The 18,088-nt window shown below is 53.2% G+C and overlaps 1 protein-coding gene across 5 annotated transcripts in view; it reads right to left on the minus strand.

Moving 5' to 3' along the window:
* Positions 1–18,088, minus strand: part of RGS3 (regulator of G-protein signaling 3) — a 138,588-nt gene that overhangs the window by 54,564 nt on the left and 65,936 nt on the right. For 3 of the 5 annotated variants that reach the window (XM_010835147.1, XM_010835148.1, XM_010835149.1), the window contains 2 exons: positions 14,810–14,853; positions 8,198–8,320 (listed from right to left, as the gene is read on the minus strand). In XM_010835147.1, coding sequence (XP_010833449.1) covers positions 8,198–8,320; positions 14,810–14,853 — 167 coding nt within the window. Of the gene's footprint in view, positions 1–2; positions 3,678–8,197; positions 8,321–9,482; positions 9,585–14,809; positions 14,854–18,088 lie in introns of those variants that run through there. The other 2 variants (XR_824848.1, XM_010835150.1) reach the window with 2 other exon arrangements.

The raw sequence follows: 18,088 nt of genomic DNA on the forward strand, positions 1-18,088 counted from the left end.
ACCTATCCCTTCCTGCCTTCAGCCTCTGTTCTATCAAGACCAGGTCCCCAAGACTCTGTTGCTGGCCCTCTTGAAAGCCAGACTGAAAAGGGGGGTAACCCGACCGTCCCAGTGCTTCTGACTGTCTTCTGGAGTTCCTCCTTGTCTTTCACAACAGATTTTTCAAATCTTGTGTAACGCTATTCATCTTGTCAGCCTGGACCACCCTGGGCCATATGAACTCGAAGTTTATTCTCTAGTGTGTAGAGAATAAGACATCTCATTTTATTAGTCCTCAAGGATTCCATCTAGAGCTTAAGGGGCCACAACTTCTACATGCATGGTATCTTCCCTCCTGGCTCTTCCTGAAGGAGATAATTGATTTCTTTTACTTCCACCCCCTAAAAGGCAAACCGTTACATCTGGAAAGAGCAATGGATTAGGCTGAAATGCCTTGGCTGGAGGACTAGCTCAGCCTCAGGACCAGCCACAGCTGGGAAGCTGTGTGACCTTGGATAAATCACTTAACTTCTCTGAGTCTTAGTCTCTTGCATCCATAAAACAGGGCTGCTGGGAGGCCTAGGGGAGATAATGCCTGGGGATCCCAGTTGACACCTCTGATTCCCATGTTCTTGCTGTAGGGGCCTACCCACATCGTGAAATTGCCTGCGCCTTGAATTTGCAGAATGCTCTAGGTGCTGTGTATGAGAAATACAGGCTTTGGTGGCAGAATTTATGAAAAAGAATTTAAAATAGAGAATAATTAAAAAAAAAAAGTCATACATAAATAAATGTCTTCATTATTTCCAACAGGTCCCAATTCCCAAACTGCCAAAGGACCCAGGCAGCAGAGACTGGGAGTTTCAGCAGACCCAGAGCGTGAGACAATAAAGAAAACAAGAAAATGGGATCAAAGGATGTGCAGGGGGTGGGGTGGGGAATTTAAAGAGTCACTTTGTATTCAAATCGCACAGATGGCCTTTCCAACAATAAATGGTTGTGCTCCCGTGCTCCCAGCTCGTAGGTCCCCAGACACACTGCAAGACAATTGGGCCATCAGGAAAGAGGCCATTGTGTGAGCTTCTTAGAGTGATTTGTGTGGAGGGAGGGGCTCGGCCATGTTTCCCGTGATTATGGCTCTTGAAGGCAATTTCGATGCATTCATCATCCTGGATGTCTGGGGATGGACCAGGCTGTTGAGGAGCAATGGCCACCCGATCGTATTTCATCTTCTCGAGCCCGTCGAGCCAAATTAATTGTCTCATCGATTTGAAAGGCAGAGCAGCAATGGCGCTGTGGCTCACCACAGTCAGCGGGAAGACAGGGCCCTCCCAGAGCTGATGGCTGCGTCCCCAGCAGCAGCTTGTTGGGACAAGCGAAGGAAAGCGCCCTCCCCAGGGCCAGGTGCTGCGTTTAGTGTCTCTGGCGTTTAGTGTCTCTGTTGCCCTGCCACCAGAGCTCCCAACCTCTGCACCCGTGTGGTGGACAGAGGTAGGTCCCCAGGTCCAGAAGAGAAAAGCTGGCTGCCTTTCCAGACAGGCGATTCTCCTGGGCCTCACTCTCCCCTTAATGTCATTTTGTAAGGGAATCAAATGAAAACATGATGCTGCTTGCTGTCTGTGCAGACCCAGCTGTTTAGCCTCTCAGAATTAACCCTGCAGGCGGAGTCTCAGCTGATAGACACTGCTTGTCCCACTCTGGCCGGCTATTCCCCTGCTGGGTGGGGCACCGGGTTGATCCCCTGTTAGATTATTGCTACCACATGTCTGATCTTTCCTAGGCTGGGAGGAAGGGCCATCTGTGGGAGGCTAAGGGAAGAATTCTCTACAGGGCCACCCTTCTTGAGGTTCAGGTAGCCAAAGCAGCTGAGCAAATCCAGCAGGGCACAAGACTCCTCTCCAGAACACAGAGAGGATCTTAAGGACACAACACCGAGTGTTCAAGGGGACTTCCCTAGACTGAAGCCCAGCCTCTCTGACCTCCTCTCTAGGCAAGGCCCTGCTCCTACACGTGCCCTTTGTGTGTGAGTTTTGTCTAGACAGAAGGATGTGAAAGCTGCCCCACACTGGCCTGTCACCACTGTCCCCTGGTAGGTCACCAATCAGCCTCACAGCCAGACGGGTCTCCCCTCAGCGGTGCTGAGCCACACTTAGCCCTGGTCCCTGAGTCTCGGGAGCTCCGCAGAAAGCAAACCCAGTCAGCTTCCCAGGGGCCGAATTCCAGTTTCCTATCAGCCCATTCAGCACCGGATGGACGGACAGCACAGGCCACCCCTGCTGAGGCCTGGGGAAGCCCCACTACTCCCAGCTCCTGGGGACATTCTCAGTACTCGGCCCTGGTCCCTACCCAGGCCTCACAAGGAGGGAGCTCTGTGAGGACGGCCTCGCCCTGACTTGCATCCACTGAAAGTCAGACATGGTGGAGGGTGAGAAAGGTGGAGGACAGGAGACGCTTATCCGAGCCTCCGCTACCCTCAGGGTCTGGACACCCACATAATCACCTCCCCAGCACCCCTCCAGGACAGGTCGCCTCGCCCCTCATCTGGAGGACTTAAGGAACTCCCCACCTTGGGTTCTACCATCTTCTAGAAATGGTCCCTGAGACCCTGTGACTCCCTTTCTCAAAAGCTTTCAATGGCTTCCCACTGTGCCCAGACCCGAACTCTCAGTACAACACGAACCAACACAGCCCTGAACCACCTGGTCCGCACCCAGTGGTCTTTCCCCTCACTAACTCAAGCTCCAGCGGCCTGGCCTCCGTCCCTCCAGCACGCTGCACCCCTACCCTATCTCAGGCACTCTTCACAGGCTGTTCCGGTCTGCCGGGAACATTCCTTCCAGAGTCCTTGACTGGCTAACTCCTTTCTGGCCTGCGGGTCGTAGCTTCAAAGTCAGGCTTGTCCCCTGCCCCTCCCCCACCCCTATAGCCATCTACACAACATTCTCTCTTGAAAGAATCCTTTCTTTCCCTTCATAGATTATCTCAGTTCGTAACCACGTGTGCGAGTGTGTGTGTGTGTTAACCTTTACGTAATGCTCACTCTTCTACTAAGATGAGAGCAGAGACCACATCCACCCCACTCTCCACAGTTATCTCAGGCTCCTAGCACAGAGTCTGGCATAAAGCACATGCCCTCAAAATATCCGATGAGTGAAGGAATGAATGCTTGAGTACAGATGACAAATGAGTGAAGCAGTGGAGATATCTTCTGGCAGCCAGGCATCTTGGCGTTGTTCTCCATCAGCGCTGACCTCTCCTGACCTCTCCCCCTGCCCCCAAGGCAGGTGCTGGAACCACCGGAAGCCCACGTGCTATTTCACCTCCTCCTTCCCTGTAGGGAATAAGCTTCTGGTTCTTCTCCATTTGGGGCTTTTGGATCCAGTCTGCATCTGCCCACAGGGCCTCTGACACCACTGTGGTCCTTCTGATGCCAGTCCACACACACCCGTGGGGCCATTCCCTTCAGATGACCCTAGGCCCAACATCTTGGTCCTCCGACTTGGGTCCAGTTGAGGTGAGGTTACTCTGTGGTAGGGGATGCCCAAGAAAGGGTTAAGTTGCCAGAAGCAGAGTCCCGCCCTTGGGTTTGCTCAGCCAATCAGAGTCTGTCCTGATGAGGTAAAGCTTCTATCCTGGGTAGCATTGGTTGAGTTGGCCGGCCCCATCTCCTGCTGGAGAGAGCCATAAGGGTGGAGTTTCTGTGGAACCAGACAGAACTGGAGTTAGCTTCGCTGTCGACTCAGGCCAGGGCTGCCTGACTCCAAGACCTGCCCCTGCTCCTTCCTACAGTGCTCACACGGACCCTGGCATCTCCAAGGCCCCACCTCTGGGTGCTGCAGTGGAGATGATATGTGGCATGCACCTTGGTGTCACAGCTAGGAGAAGTCTTACAGCCAGACCAGACCCAGGAAGCCTCAGTTTCCCTGCCTGGTCCCAGGAATATGGCAGGTGGCTACCGGGAGGTGACATGGAACGGTCGTCACATGTGGTCAAAGTGGCAGCATTCAGCCTCAATAAACAAGGCCACTAGATGAATCTCCTATATAGACATAACTTTAATAATAATTCAGAGAGTTCTTCTTGTACGCCTCTTTGCTGAGCACGTTACATGAGTTTAGCCCTCACGAGAATCCAGTTCATTCAATCACTGTACTCATGAAAAACCCGAGTTTCAGAGAGGCTCAGTGCCTCACCCGAGGTCATAGAGCAGTTAAGCACTCACACCTCCCATACCACTCACTATGTTATTTTAGAACCATCTGCTGGCATATCTGTCATCACCACTGGACTGCAATTTCCCAAGGAAAGAACGTGACAGATTCTTCGTGCATTCCCAGCACCGAGCTCAGGGTGCACCCTGAACGGACGGAGCCAGCACGTGCTGCACCCCAGCCTCTCCCTCCCTGATGGCTCAGTCGAAAGCCTGCTTTCCTCAGAGGCTTCCTAATGCCCGGGCTGGGGCTCTGCACGTGGTAAGGGCTCAGTTCAGGTTCACTGAGTGGACAATGAATGGGCAGCCAAGAGCTCCCCTCAAAGGAGCCCAGAGGACCTAAACCAGAGTCTGGCCCAGAGCAGGTATTTATTTCTATGCGGCTGTGCTATATGCTTAGTCGCTCAGTCATGCCTGATTCTTTGCAACCCCATGAACTGTAGCCCGCCAGGCTCCTCTGTCCACAGGGATTCTCCAGGCCAGAATACTGGAGTGGGTAGCCATTCCCTTCTCCAGGGGATCTTCCTGACCCAAGGATCGAACTCAGGTCTCCCACACTGTAGGCAGATTTCTTCACCGTCTGTGCCTCCAGGGAAGCCCAAGAATACTGAAGTGGGTAGCCTATCCTTTCTCTGGGGTAACTTCCTGACCTAGGAATCAAACTGGGGTCTCCTACATTGCAGGCGGATTCTTTACCAGCTGTGCTACCAGGGAAGGCCATTTATCCCTATATTTGACTGAATAACCAACCCAATATGTATCTGTCTCTCCCTATTAGCTTAGAACCTGAACAGCCATCTGTGAGTTATTCCAGATTAGCTTGGCAGCATTCCCCATGGTAGGGAGTTTAGTAGAAGTTACCCCAGGTGAGAGAAGACAGCTAGTTTACCCACAAGGGCAGATGACGAGGCGAGAAAGGGTGAAGAGTGCGGATGGGGAAGAACAGGGTGCTGAGAAGAAGGGAGCTAGAAGAGGAGAGGAAGCCAGCCACTTATTTCTACAGAAAGAGGGAGCACAAAGGCGCACCTGGAGCAGCCTCCCCCCTGCCGCGGGCAGCCAGGGGAGAGCCGGAGAAAGACAGTGGAGCCGTGGAGAAGGGACACAGTCAGAATGCTGCCCGTCCCCTTATGCCCACCTGGTCCCAGCTGGGACCCCCAGACCCCCACACTGCAACCCCAGGTAACTGCAACCCTCAGACACAGCACAGAAAGCCTACGGTCGCCCCTCCCCACCACCAAGAGGGGAGCAGACCTGGCCACTAAAGGCACATTTCATAGGCAATCGAGTGACGCAGAAATCTCCAGGGCAGAGTTCTCTAAAGGAGACTGGACGACCCCGGGTCCTCAGCTTTCATGGGAGTCACAAAGCTTGAGGAGCTGGGAAGAGCCACCTGACCAGCGTGCAGATGGGACCACCAAGGCCCCAGCGGGAAGCTGTTGCCCAAGGTCGACGCAGCAGGGAGTGGTACACCCACCTCACAACTGTTCTCTAAAACCACCTTCCTCCAGTACCCTCTGTCCCTCCCCAGGAGTATTTCCTTTTCAGGGCATATCACATTTATTATGTTTTGCAAATGGGGGAAGAACTTTTGCATTCCTTGAGATGTTTGAGTGTCAGCTCATTCCAAGGATCAGCAAACACTATTGAAAGGAGCAGGGTTCAGAAGGGGCAACACGGGAGTTCGGGGAGCTGCCTTGCAAAGTGTCTTTTCTCAGAAAAGCACTGGAGTTGGGGGGACAGGGAGTGGCTTAGGCAGCAATTTCCGTTCTGCACACAAGGAGGAACAGTTCCGGAAAGAACAAAGAAATAGCATTAAAAAATAATAATAATAGCACGCTTCTCTAGTCAGGACTCGACACAGATTTCAAGCAAAAGAGCTCTGCACAGTGCAAGAAGCCAGTCCAGGCTCAGCTTGGCCTTCCCTCTTCTTTCTCCCCTGGTGGCGGCAAGCCTAGTGAAAAGACTGCAGCCCAGCCCTGGGCAAGGAGGTTCACGGTCACCGGCAAGGCAGCCGGGACCTGACAGAGCTGGGCACAGGTGCACAGCCTGTGCCGGCTGGACAAGCCACCTGGTCTGGTAGTTAAGGTGATTTTTTTTGCTGAAACACTCCTGGAACCACGCGGGGCTGGAGAAGATCCTATTTACTAGAACTTCTCTCAGGGAGCATTCTGCAAGCAACTAGAAGGAATGAACTGCTAAGACTCTTCAAGTGTGTATGATGTCGGTAGGGAAAGTGGGCAGTGAGATCCATAAGGGGGCTGCCTAACAGAAGGTCGTTACTAATTGCTGCCCAAGGAGGGTGGGCCAAGTGGGGTGTGCCAGCTGGGCAGGGCCCTCTCTCAGGTGAGGGGGCCATGTGAGGCCATCCCGGTGGTTAGACCCTTTTCTTCTCCCTCCTCCAGCCCAGTGCACAGTTTCTCATTAAGCACACATTTAAAAGAGCTTTAATCTCGAGTCACGTCCAGCTGTTGCCTGCCCGAGATGCCCATATATCTTGGTGCAGCCCTGAAGCCAGGCCCCAAATCCAGAGTCAGTCAGCCAAGCCTGCAGCCCTGCAGGGACCCACTCTCAACCCAGCCTGCCTTCAGTCGCTCAAACTGTCCCCCGACTCCCCAACCGAAGATGGAGAGACTCCCCAAGGTGCTGAGAAGGCTGTTGCCAACCTACTCCAGAGCCAGCAGACACAAAGTTGAGGCCAAAAGAACTTTTTCCGCAGACCAGGAGGAGCTAAGCCTAAAACACAAGACAACTGAGGAACACAAGTTCCTCCTCACCAGCGGCCGCCCTGGTGAGGAGGAAGCGGCCTGTTTTCTGATTGTGACCCACCCCAGATCAAGGAGGCCAGGCAGCCCACAGCCTCGGCAGGTCTCTGTGGAGTAGCAGAAGCTGAGATTGGGAGCCAGCCAGCCGAGCAGGAGCAGCTGGGTTGTGGTTGACTGAGCACCTACTGAATACCAGGCACCATGCTACGAGCTGTGGACGCACCGTCGCCTTTCCTTCACACGACAACGCTTTGGAGAGGAAACTGCTCTCCCCAGGTGGACCCCTAGGGACGCTCAGTGAGTGGTAAAACAAGATAACTGTCGAATCTGAGATTATATAATTCTCAGACACTATTTTAGGAGCTGCCGGCCGCCACTGCCCCGCCAGGGGTGTGCGGTCCCTTTCCCCACTCCCGTCCTTGGCAGCCTGCCCTGCCGGGCTATGCGCAGGGCGGCCTGAATGCAGCCAGAAGCCGTGCGGGGCCTGCGAGCTGACCAGCTGCCGCTTGCTTTCCTTTCCCTTCTTCTCCCTGATTCCGGCCGGCCAACCACCTTGGCTCCTTTGGCAGCCAATCAGACCAAATTCCCAAATGGCCAGCACGTTCAGCGGGAGAAGGGACTCACAAATGGGGGATACAACTGTGCCTGGCGTGGGCATCTGGGGGACAGTGGGTCCAGCTCTGGTCCCATCACCCTCCACAGGCACAGGACCAGCTGCCCGTCCCCACGTCAGCTTCAGCTGGGAGTCTCTAATCTCCCTGATGCTCCAGCTGGCAGGGCCCCAGTCCCCGGAAAACTCCACTTGCCTCCACTTGGCTGTGGCCTGCATCAAACCAGCATGGCTTCTTTCTGCCATAAGCGTCCATTCCTAATTATGTCTGCCTCGGGCCAGTTTTAAACACCAGTGTGCTGTCCCTGGGCACGACCTAGAGGGGGGACCACGTGCCTGGCAGCAGCAGGAATGCCGGCCCAAACTAGACCTTGCCACAGGTGAATTAGAGAACAGGGTGGAGAATTGATGGGTCACGCTCAGTTCGGCTCTGCCAATCTACCCGAGAGCCCTCGAATTCGCTCAGTAGATCCACTGACACGCCAAGGAGAGAGACGCTCTCAGCTTCTTGCCAAGAGCCTGCTGCCCAGTTCCAAGTTCTGAACTCGGGCTGGTCCCAAGCTCAATTCGGAGGCTCGGGGGTCTGGGCTGGCCATGGTGGGGGACGAGGGCTGTGGCCCCCGGTGAGGCCCTTACCTTGCTGTCGGGGGACGGAGTCGCCAGCTGCTGCTGCTTCGCGATGTTCTCTGACAGGCACCAGCACACTCTCTTCTTCTGCTCCTGCGAGTGCGCTTCCAAAGTGAATAAGCACTCTGCCTTCTGACGTCAGAGGAAACAGAGAAAGGGGCAGTCAGGGCTGCTCCCTGGTTCAGGGGGCTCCCGGCCCGAGCCCAACCCTAACCATCCAGTGGGTGAGGCTGCAGCAGGGTGGGGAGTGACCACTAAAAGCCACAAGTGCGCACACTAATCCCCGGTGACATCGAGGCAGCCAGACGAGCAGGGGAGCTGGTTCGGGGGCCAGCTGGCAAGCCCTGTGCCCACGGCCTAGGGGGAGGGAGGCAGTGGTTCCCAACACAGTGGAGTCCTGTGGAGAGCTGCAGACTGCCGTGGTGAGGTCACCCCCGGGGAAAGGCGGCAGAAGGCGACCGCTGGGGGAGCGCGTGGGGGACCCAGAGGGCCGAGGTCTCTGCCCCCCTTACATTCTGTGGAGCAAGGACCCCTCCCCGATCTCAGCACACTCATCTAATCACAAGACCAGGGTGAAATGGGTACCCACACAGGACCTGGGTCCCTCCGGAGAGTCTTTGGAGACTGGTCGCATGGCCTTCAACAGCCCCGCTGCTGCCTGACACATGAGCTGAGTCTGATCAATGACTGTTCAGCTCAGTTGAGTGCAAGCTTCTGGCACTGCTGCCATTTAAATCTCGCTTTGCTATTTAACCTTGTTAAGTGCTGCAATCTCATCTCCCCAACTAGACCCGAAACCCCTTCTAGGAAGGCCTTTTTCATCCAGGCCTAGTATAGTGCTTGGCCAGTCAAGGCCTCAGTGAGCTCTGGCTCCCAGGAGACTCTCGGAATGAGGTCAAATCCAGGCCAGCCTTAGCACAGGCACCAGAGAGCTGCGGGGACCCAGGGAGTCAGCCCCGAAGGAGCCAGAATGTGCTGGGGGCGGGGAGGGGAGGAACAACATGCCCCGCGTTATCATCCTCTGCAGGACGCTCTGCGCAGGGAGTGGCGAGCTCTTTCTGTCTCCGCTGGAATTTGATTATAACCGCAGAGGGCTGCGATTTGATGAACTCATCCAGGGAGCTAAGGGTGTGAGCTGGATGGTTCAGAACATAGAAAAGGACAGTGTAGAATTCTATGCAATCCTTCCTTTTTTTGCAGTTGGATAGGACTGGTCTGAATCTCAGCTTTGTTGCTTCCTAGCTGTCAACCTCAGAGAAATCTGTAAGATGGGAATAACCACGATGTCACCTACCTCTCAGAGCTATCAGGAGGGCAAGCAATAACCCAGGCGTCAACAAACAGCTTCCCTGGTGGCTCAGATGGTAAAGAATCTGCCTGCAATGCAGGAGACCTGGGTTCAATCCCTGGATGGGGAGGATCCCCTGGAGAAGGGAATGGCTACCCGCTCCAGTATTCTTGCCTGGAGAATTCCATGGACAGAGGAGCCTAGCAGGCTGCAGTCCATGGGGTCACTAAGAGTCAGACACGACTGAGCAACTAACACTTTCAACAAACAGCAGCTATCTTCGTTATTGGTACTTCATTTGTTTAAGAAATATTTATTGAGCACCTGTTTTGTGTCAAGGACTGTGCTAGGCCCCTGGGGGTGAAGAGGGAAATAAGAGAGGCTGAGTTCTTGCCCTTAGGATGGGGGCAGAGACAAGAGACAATTAAACAATGTAATTACAAACTGTGGAAAGGCCGAAAGGGAGAGGTCCTGTCTGAGCCCAGTAGACAGAGCCAGCCTTTCTGGAGGGGCAGCACCCAGCCAAGGCTGAATGAGAAAGAGCTGCCAAGGAAAGTGCTAGGGAGAAACCGTTCCAGGCAGAAGGAACAGCCAGTGCCAAGGCTCCGAGCTGCGATGGTTGGTTATCAGCTTCATGGAGTAGCATTTGAGCACTTTTTCTCCCCTACCATCTGACCCAGCCCTCAAGGAAACCACCCTTTAGGCAAGGGCCACCTCCCAAACTAAGTATTCCCAGGGTGCCAGCTCCAAAGTGCTCAGAGTTGTTCTTCCTAAAAGCATCAGAAGAGAGCAGAAAGAAAGCCCCACCTCTTGGTTTCAGGGAACTGAGTGGACGTGGTGAGGCAATTCTACCACTTAATAACAGACTTCCACTTGCTAGAATCCCCAGCCCACTGCAAGGAAGGACTCACCCCAAGATGCCCCAGAGAGAAGCCAGGTGGAGCAGGAGCTGATCAGAGAGCCATCTGCTCCCTGTCTTGTCACATTCACCCAGCGAGGGGAGGGGCAGGGCAGGGACTAGGGTCCCTTCTCACTTAGAAACGCTGCCAGTGTGGAAAGGCCACAAATTTGGCCCTGGCCCGAACCCCTGGAGGAAGGCATGGCAACTGACTCCAGTATTCTTGCCTGGAGAATCCCATGAACAGAGGAGCCTGGTGAACTACAGTCCATGGGGTGGCACAGAATTGGGACACGACTGAAGCGACTTAGCGTACACACATGCACGCACAAGCCTCCCAGGCCTGCCTCTACCTAGCTATTTGGGCTTCAGAAAATCCTTTCAACTCCCTGAGCCCCAACTTCCCCCGCTCTTTCTGTTCTGAAGCAGATTCTACCTTAATAATAATTCCCTTTATCTAATTATCCATTTTAAAAAGCACCTTCCCATCCATGATCTTAAGAAGGTGTCTGAGGCCCCAAGGACCTAAACCTAGGCCCAGTTGAGGGTTTGGGGCTGGCTATCTTAGATGCTCACACATTCCAGGGAGGCCCTAGCTCCCAAGCCTCCTCTCCAAGTGCCGCCTGGAGTTTGGGAGGCTGGCCTGGACAAGAGGGAGAGCCTGGAGCCAGCCCCCTCCAGGAAGGCTGAATTCCCATCTGCCTAAATCAGGGGCCCCCACTGCCTGCCTGGGTCTCTCTTGGTCCACTTTGTGACCTGACTCATCAGTTTAACACTCATATACACTGTGTCCTCAAATATCAGGCTCCAAGGTCAAGGTTGTAAGCTGCCCTGAAACCATCCTCAGGAAGCTCACTTGGAGGCAGGGCCTCCTTGATCACCAGCTGGTGAGCTAAGCTCTCTGCAGATGGAACAACACTGGGCCCAGACCTCTGCATTCAAACATACGTGTGTGTGTGTGTGTGTGTGTGTGTGTGTGTGTGTGTGTGTGTGTTGAGTTGTGTCCAACTCTTTGCAACCTATAGACTGTAGCCTGCCAGGCTCCTCTGTCCATGGAATTCTCCAGGCAAAAATACAGGAGTGGGTAGCCATTTCCTTCTCCAGGGGATCTTCCTGACCCAGGACTGGACTTCTCTTGTGTCTCCTGCCTTGGCAGGTGGATTCTTTTGAGCAATCCCAAATCCAACTAGAAACCCGGCTCCTCTTGCCTTCCTTCTTTAAAACCCAATCTTGCCTCAACCTTCTTGTTCCTGAATTAATATTATCCTTATAAAAACGAAAACCTCTTCTACTACAATTTACGTTTGTTCACTTGCTGTGACAGATGTTCTCTCACTTAATTCAATTCTCCCAGTGACCCTACGACATAGGGAGAAAGGAAAAACACAGCTGTTACCATCTTTTAGATGAGAAAACTCAGGCTCAAAGAGGTTAAGTCGGCAGCCCCAAGAAGTGTCGGGAGAGGAGGGATTCAGAGTCTGTCTTCTGCCTCCTCCAGAATCTGCGATCTTGCCTTCTTTATTTAACAGTATATGTACATTACAAAGAATGTGAGATACTCCTCTTAGTTTTTATTTTAGAGGATCGATAAATCATTGGCGATGTTGCTAATGGAGAGTAAATGAATACGAAAAGCTCTCCCCCTGTTATGACGCTAACAGGAATAACAGGAGCATTTATTGAGTGCTCACTATGTGGCAGGTTCTGTGCTAAGTGCCTTGGACACAGTATCTTATTGAATCTCATTTAATCACTGCAACAACCCTATAAGGTAGGCCTCAACAGCCTCATTTCAGAGATGAGTATATGACTTGCTCAGATCGCTCAGTTAGGAAATGGCAGGGTCAAGATTCCAGTCTAGGTCTTCCTAACCCCAAAGTGAAGACTCTTAAATTAGTAGAGCCAGGATCAAATTCTCTGCGGATAGTCCCTAACCCATGTGCCCTTTGACCCCATGCCCCTGGTACAGCCCGTCATAGGCTGCATCTGTCTCAAGGATTTGCAGGGGCTGAGGGACACCTGTCCAGGGAAATTAAGGCCCCAGGGCCGAGGACTGCTCAGGTCAATCCAACCCGCATGATAACTAACCAGGACCTACTGCTGGGGAACAATCAGAGCAGCCGCCCCCCCACCCCCACCCGCCCCAGGCAGTCGGCACTCTCAATGCAGACTGGAAAACCGTCCCTAAAATCCTGACTCTCTGGCCTTGGTTTCTTCTCTGGACACCACCTGCGTGTTAGGAAACAAAGAGAAAAACCACTTGCTGGAAATGCCAACTAAGACACAGGTCTGGAGTTCTCTGTGGGTTTCAAAACCACGGTTGGCAGGCCTGTTCCAGGCCGCAGGGTAGGCAGGGATCTTGTCTTCTGTGTGTTACAGACATGCCTCTTGTAAAGAGCAGCCCATTAAGAGAAAAGAGAGGCTTCTGGCTGCCTGTGAATTTCAATCCTCCAGCCCCTTGGGGTCGGATCACCTGACACTTTACTGAAATAAAAGGGCCCGGATCAATATGCCTTCATCAGTCTTTGGAGGGCTAGGAGGTCACAGCTCCCTGGAAACCAAGGAGCAGAAGTGCTTTTCTCTGGGAAAAATAACCCCAGCCTGGCAGGAATGGCTCTCTTGGCATTAAAGAACTGGGAGCCTCATTTCAGGCCCCGCTGGAGAGAACTGGAATCCAGATGGGTGAGGCTGGAAAGGCAAAAGCTCTGAGGCTTCCCAGCCTGCCTTCCAGCCTCTCCTAGCCTCCTCGCTCGGCTCCAGGCCAACACGCCAGCCCTGAAACATCTCCACCAGCTACTTCCTGTGCTCAGCGGGGATACGCTGACACGGGAGGATACTGATGCCTTTTCAGACCTCAAATGGCCATCCCAGGCTGCCGGGGTCCCCAGCTCAGCTCCAACGACGTCCACTGCCTTTTGGACTCCCTGCTGTCCCCTGAAGCTAACATCTCATCAACTGTCTTAACCTCAGGGGTCTGGTCACCTAAAGGGGACATGCCTGGAACTGAAGGAATGATCTTCCAATCACAAACAATATGCAAATTCCTTCTCAAAAGGGTGTACTCCCCTTGGCCAGCCAGCACAGACTAGGCCTCACCCATAACGTGTGGCCAGTGCACTCTCCCACAGACGGACAGTTTCCCAGGGCTGTTATTGGGTAAGACAGACAAACAGAAGCAGAAGGAAGGAATGGGTCTAATGAATCCCTGCTTGCAACTAGTAGCAGACTCATATGAACAGAGGTATAAGGAGTAAGAAAATTTGCTGAAAATTGAAAAAAAATTTGGCTCAGTAGCTCTGTTTTTCCATCACCAAGGCCTCCTTTGATTAAACCCCTGGGTAATGATATTTTTGGCTACCTGATGCGAAGAGCTAACTCGCTGAACAAGACCCTGATGCTGGGAAAGACTGAAGGCAGGAGGAGAAGAGGGTGACAGAGGATAAGATGGTTGGATGGCATCATCAACTCAATGGACATGAGTTTGAGCAAACCCCGGAAGATGGTGAAGGACAGGGAAGCCTAGCATGCTGCGGTCCATGGGGTTGCAAAGAGTCAGACACAACCGAACAACTGAACTACAACAATAAATGATATTTCATCTCCCAAAACACATCAAGCAATAAGCTGTTTGCCTCCAGTTAGCTCAGCAAAGGCACAGTGTCCAGTTGAGCTTCTGATGGGACTGGGATAACCAGCCTGAAGAAGAGAGGAGCATTCAACCCACTGAGTGGGTGTTACTCCAGCCCACCATCAGATGCTGGATGGTTTCTTCCATGTGTATTCTCTGGCCCAGGGGAAGGCCTTTTTAAAACATTGATAAGACCTTGCAGGAGGGGGATGTAGGTGGTATCTTCCAGAAAGAGAGGAGGAAAGAGGTGGGCACAAGAATCAGGGCCCTCTCTACAGGACTGTTGTTAGTCCCTCAGTCGTGTCCAACTCTTTGTGACCCTGGGGACTGTAGCCCACCAGGCTCCTCTATCCATGGGATTTCCCAGGCAAGAATCCTGGAGTGGGTAGTCATTGCCTTCTCCAGGGGATCTTTCCGACCCAAGGATAGAACCCAGGTCTCCTGCACTGCAGGCAGATTCTTTAGCCACCACGAATAGGGTGATGCCTGACTTGACAGGCCACATCCTCATTGTGACCCTTACAGGGACTGGAGACCAGGAAGTCCTAAGCAGGAGGCCACAGGGTCCTTCTTTCCCCTTTAAGCATGTTCATGTCCACCACTCTTCTACACAGAGGTGAGAGACACTGGGGCGGAGCACTCTGTCCCATTCCGCAGAGCAGGGCGCTGCCTCGTGGACCTGCCCAGAACCACCACAGGAGCAGGTGTGGAGACAGCCTCAGAACCGGCACTCGCACCCAGCCCAACATCTTCCTTCCAGCCCCGGGACACTGAACCCTCTCCTCAAATTCAGGGGGAAGCACTCACCTCTGCAAGATACAGCACACAGAACTTCAGGTCTTCTGAAGAACCTTTGAGGGAACAAAAAGGAACGCTTGCATTAGAATTGGCTACAGAGTCTCAACCATTTGCTTGAGCTCCACCAGCTCTCTCACCCATAGGGCTGTGTGTGGTACTTCCTGTAAAAAGAGGAAGAAGGGGCAGGCTCTCGGGGCAGTGAAATCTCAGGAGGAAAGCCCACTTGGTCACTAAATAGGTTGAGGTACAGCTGTGAGGCCTGTGCCTGCAGGTCAGCCTGCTCCAAGGAGTGCTGAGCTCTCCCTCCATGAGAGGCAGCCAGGAGCAGCCTCCAGGCACCATGCACGGGGTGCAGGGGACTGTCAGCCAACCCAGGGGGCGTCTTTCTCACCATGCCCCTGGCGGTAAGGGACACAGAGGCAGCACACTGCCTGTGTCATTTTGAAATGCCACAAGGAGCCACCGAGGAATGCGTGGACTCTGTGGACTGTGCAGTGGGGAGAGGGGAATCCCCAGTCACAGGCTGGGTGGAGCCTAGAGATGGCTTCCCAGCCCAGGCCCAACCCCTCAATGTGTTCTCCTAGAGTTTTCTGACGCTTGGTCTAGAATCCAACACTCAACCACTCCCCAAACCCTCTTCACCTGGGCAGCAGCTGGGAAACCTGTCGGCCGCTTGCCCCTCCTCCAGCAGAGCAGCTGAGACGGAATACCCACCCTAGGGCAGAAGGTGATTTGGTCTGGGTACTTCGGAAACACAAGAGCCAGGAGATAAGCCCCAGCTGTCGGGGAAGGCCTCCTGGAGGAGGACCCTTTTGAGCTTGAACTCAAGATGGGAAGAAAGGGAGCTCCGGAAGCTGGGAACAGCATGAGCGAAGGCATGGGGATGGAGGATCACCAGCTGTGCTCAAGGGATCGCCAGGGTAGGGAAGCCCTGCCGCCTCCTCCAGGCTGCCTTCCCTGACCACTGCAGGTTGCTCCTCGGAACCTGGCAGCCCTCCCCACGGGCCACTCATCTAAGCACAGGCCAGGGGTGGTTAGCAACTTCCTGTATTTCAAGCATTCGCCCTCACGGGGCAGGTTGTCCTTTTTGAGGGAAATAACCACACAGCACATACAACAGCAAACACTTAAGCTGCCACAGAGCTTTCGCATACCCAGTGCTGCGTGCCAACCATGGCGCCAAAGGTTTCATGTGCATAAACTGGACCTTCATGATCACCCTATGAGTCAGGGGGTATGCTCACCCACGATTCATGTGAGAAAGCTGAGGCAGAGGGGATGAGTAACCCGCCTCAGGGAGAAGGGGGAAGAACCAAGACTTATACCCAGAACACCTGGCCACAGAGTCCACACTCTGAACCACTGCACACCTACCTCTCAAGGGCTCACCACGTAGGCCCGACCCAGCCCCTTGTCTCCTTGAGGAAGCAGGACCAGTGCTAGGCTCAAAGCAGAACCCTCAACAGACACTTGAATCGCAGAAATTGTCAAAAGAAAAATAAACACCAAGAAACCCAAAACCAAAATGCATTGCAAAGTAAAAGTGGCAAGGAAAAAAACAGATTTTTTTTTCCCCCTAAAAAAGAGAGAAAACTTTTCTATTCCTAAGAAAAGTAGTAAATGAGGCCCTCACGTGGGTGGAGACCAGGCCCTCTCGGAACAAGTATATGGGCAGTTTCCTGGGCAAGTCTATCCCTAAGGCTAGGGATGCCAGCCAGAGTCAGATAAAAATAGCTCCTAAGTAAATGGGGGTATGCTTTGGACTTAGAATAAATCCTTCTGCTTCTCCCCACCTAGAGATGGGCTGGTGAGGGGAGGGGAACCCTGCATAAGAAGTCAATCATGTTGAAGAAACCTCTAATTTCAAAGCTTCTGCCAGTTACTTGTGTTACTGAGGGTGGAGACAAGGGGAGGTGGTTTCTTTTGTTTAAGAAAACAACCAGGATGTTTCCTTGACTTTCCAGAAGCAGACTTTAGTGCCAAGGGAGAAACAAAAAGATCCATGTAAGAAAATAACAGAAATTTGGGTTTTAGAAGCTGGTGGTGAGAGAAGAGAAGGTTCTAGAAGGGAGGGGAAAGCCAGCATGCTGGGAGCCTCAGGGAGACAAGAGGCCAAGGTCAGGAGGATATGACCCAGAACATATATTCCCAGTGGCAAGGGATCACTGATGGATTGCCTTGAAACTTCTCCGTGCTTCGACACCCCCCACATTGCTGCAGACCCTCCCTGACATGCGCTCCATGTCTTGGCCTTGTGCTGGCAGCACTCTGGGGGAAGGACGGAATGGGGGCAGCAGCACTCAGCACGGCTCAGAGCCTCACATAAGGACAGCAAGACTCAGAACCCAGCGGTCCTGTAAGGAGCTGCAGCGGCAGAAAGAAGAGGCTGCAGGGTGGCTGAGCCAGGAGAGAAACTGCAGCCCCACCTGAAACCCTTCTAGAACCCAGGAGTGGGCTCTGGACTTCCCAGAGTATGGAAATGGGGGCGAGTGTAAAGGAAAGGGGACATGAGGCAGCACACGTTTGGGCTTTCCATCCAGCACTCCAACCACTTGCACCATTTTGAAGTTTAACAAGGAGCCACTTGGTTTCTGGGTGAACCCAACCAAGGAATGTGGACCTTGGGCTGGTTAGGAGGTGGTTTAGTCACTAAGACGTGTCCAACTCTTGCAATCACATGGAATGTAGCTTGCCAGGCTCTTCTGTCCATGGGATTCTCCAGGCAAGAATACTGGAGTGGGTTGCTATTTCCTTCTCCAGGGGACCTTCCCGACCCAGGAATCAAACCCACGACTTCTGTATCTCCTTCATTGCAGGTAGATTCTTTACCAAGTGAGCTACAAGGGAATGGGCTATGCAAGGGTGATCCTCAATCACGAGCTAGGGGAGCCCAGAACTGGCTTCCTGGTCCAGGTCTGACCCCTCTGGCACTTTTCCAGAGCTCTCTCAAGCCTGGCCTTAGATCCCAAATCAACCAGTTACCAAGTCCTCTCCACTCGTGAGACAGGCCAGGAGGGCTGTTGTCTCCATTTTCCAGATGTAGAAACTGAGGCCTGGGGAGTGGGCAAATGGTAGAGCTGAGACTTGAACTGAGGAGCCCCGGCCTCCAAAGCCCATTTCTGACCACAAGGTCATACTCTGTCCCTTTCCCGGTTTACTCATCTGTCATTTCACCAGGCCATGGGCTCCTTAAGTGGGACTATGTCTCTGTCTCTGCTATTACCCTGGCGGCCAGCACTGAGCGGGGCTCTGAGGAGACGCTCAGAAAATGTCAACTGGCTAAATTTA

The sequence above is a fragment of the Bison bison genome, unplaced genomic scaffold (genome assembly GCF_000754665.1).
Source record: "Bison bison bison isolate TAMUID 2011002044 unplaced genomic scaffold, Bison_UMD1.0 scf7180017864039, whole genome shotgun sequence".
NCBI lineage: Eukaryota > Metazoa > Chordata > Mammalia > Artiodactyla > Bovidae > Bison > Bison bison.